The sequence below is a fragment of the Chiloscyllium plagiosum genome, unplaced genomic scaffold (genome assembly GCF_037043375.1).
Source record: "Chiloscyllium plagiosum isolate Xiang-an unplaced genomic scaffold, Cpla_swu_hap1 HiC_scaffold_49, whole genome shotgun sequence".
Classification (NCBI taxonomy): domain Eukaryota; kingdom Metazoa; phylum Chordata; class Chondrichthyes; order Orectolobiformes; family Hemiscylliidae; genus Chiloscyllium; species Chiloscyllium plagiosum.
In genome coordinates this window covers 4,204,070-4,205,711 of record NW_028270187.1, presented here as the reverse complement: position 1 = coordinate 4,205,711, position 1,642 = coordinate 4,204,070, and the positions used below count along the sequence as shown (strand labels likewise).

At 55.8% G+C, this 1,642-nt stretch overlaps 1 protein-coding gene across 1 annotated transcript; it reads right to left on the bottom strand.

The window, feature by feature from the left end:
* Positions 1 to 314: 314 nt before the first annotated feature.
* On the bottom strand, positions 315 to 1,441 carry LOC148135405 (uncharacterized). The gene has a single exon (XM_087984659.1). It carries the CDS (start codon positions 1,413 to 1,415, stop codon positions 642 to 644), a length of 774 nt encoding a protein of 257 aa, XP_087840785.1. The 5' UTR covers positions 1,416 to 1,441; the 3' UTR covers positions 315 to 641.
* Between the last annotated feature and the right edge of the window lie 201 nt (positions 1,442 to 1,642).

The window sequence follows — 1,642 nt, the reverse complement described above, 5'->3', positions numbered from 1 at the left end:
AGTCAACTACACTGCTGTGGGTCTGGAGACACGCATAGGCTAAACCGGGTAAAGGATGCAGCTGGGATCACTGAGTGAATCCAATCCACAATTGCAGTTTCCTTCCCTTAAAAGGGCATGAGTGAATTAGACGTTTTCTCTTCGCCAAAACTGTTTTCATCATTCGATTCAGAACTGCAGATTTCTGCCCGAATTCCAACTCTGCCATCTTGCGCTGTGGGATTTGAACTCGGAAATCCTCAGAGCTGGGTCGATTGTCTAGCCAATGAATGGCACGAGGCTGTTGCTCTTTCAATCCCACGTGATTGGCAATGGCACGTGAACTCACTGGTGCTTCCGCTGGTGGGAGGAGTGGATAAAGCCCTTCCCACTTAGACCGGGATGTGGGCGGCACGGTGGCACAGTGGTTAGCACTGCTGCCTCACAGCGCCAGAGACCCGGGTTCAATTCCCGCCTCAGGCGACTGACTGTGTGGAGTCTGCACGTTCTCCCCGTCTCTGCATGGGTTTCCTCCGGGTGCTCCGGTTTCCTCCCACAGGTGAATTGGCCATACTAAATTGCCCGTAGTGTTAGGTAAAGGGTAAATGTAGGGGTATGGGTGGGTTTCGCTTCGGCGGGTCGGTGTGTTTCTACACTGTAATCTAATCTAATCTAGAGCATGTGAATGGTCTCTCCCTGGTCATCAGCTTAGCCGAGCAAGTGAACCCCTTCCCACACTCAGGGCACCTGAAGGGCCTCTCCCCTGTGTGGACCCACTCATGCCTCTGCAGATTGCCCAGCTGACTGAATCCCTTCCCACACACGGAGCAGGTGAATGGCCTCTCCCCTGTGTGGACCCGCTGGTGTGCCAGCAGGCCGGAGGAATTGCTGAAGGTCTTCCTGCACTCGGAACAGCTGAAGGGCTTCTCCCCGGAGTGGGCTGACTGGTGGGCCAGCAGGCTGGAGGAGCGGTTAAAGCTCTTACCGCACTCTGCGCAGGAGAATGGCCTCTCCCTGGTGTGGAGCTCCTGGTGCCTCATCAGGTTGGAGTAGCGGGTAAAGTCCTTCCCGCACTCGGGGCAGGAGAATGGCCTCTCCCCGGTGTGGACCCGCTGATGCTTCAGCAGGGCGGAGGAATCGGTGAAGGCCTTCCCACATTCGGGACAGCTAAAGGGCCTCTCCCCGGTGTGGACCCGCCAGTGGGGCAGCAGGTGGGAGGAGCGGGTAAATCCCTTCCCACACTCAGGACAAGAGAATGGCCTTTCTCCGTTGTGGACCCGTCGGTGGGCCCAGAGGGTAGACGCATGTGTAAAGCCCTTCCCACACTCAGGGCAGGAGAACGGCCTCTCCCCAGTGTGACTGCGTCGATGACTTTCCAGGGCAGATGGGACACAAAAGCCTTTCCCGCAGTCGCCACACTTCCATGGTTTCCCCATGGACCGGGATTCCTCAGGTTTCTCCAGGGCTGAAGCTTCAGCTGTACACAAATGCGTGTACAGACCCTTCCCTCCTTGAATTCCTCTTTCCAGGCTGTATACATGTTTCAGGTTCCACACTCAGTGTGCTGCAACACTGGGCTCTCTCATCCCACTGATGCTGAAAAGGTACTGAAACAGGAACCTAAAAAGCTTTGCTCCATCTGACAGGATCCTTGTCTAAAATC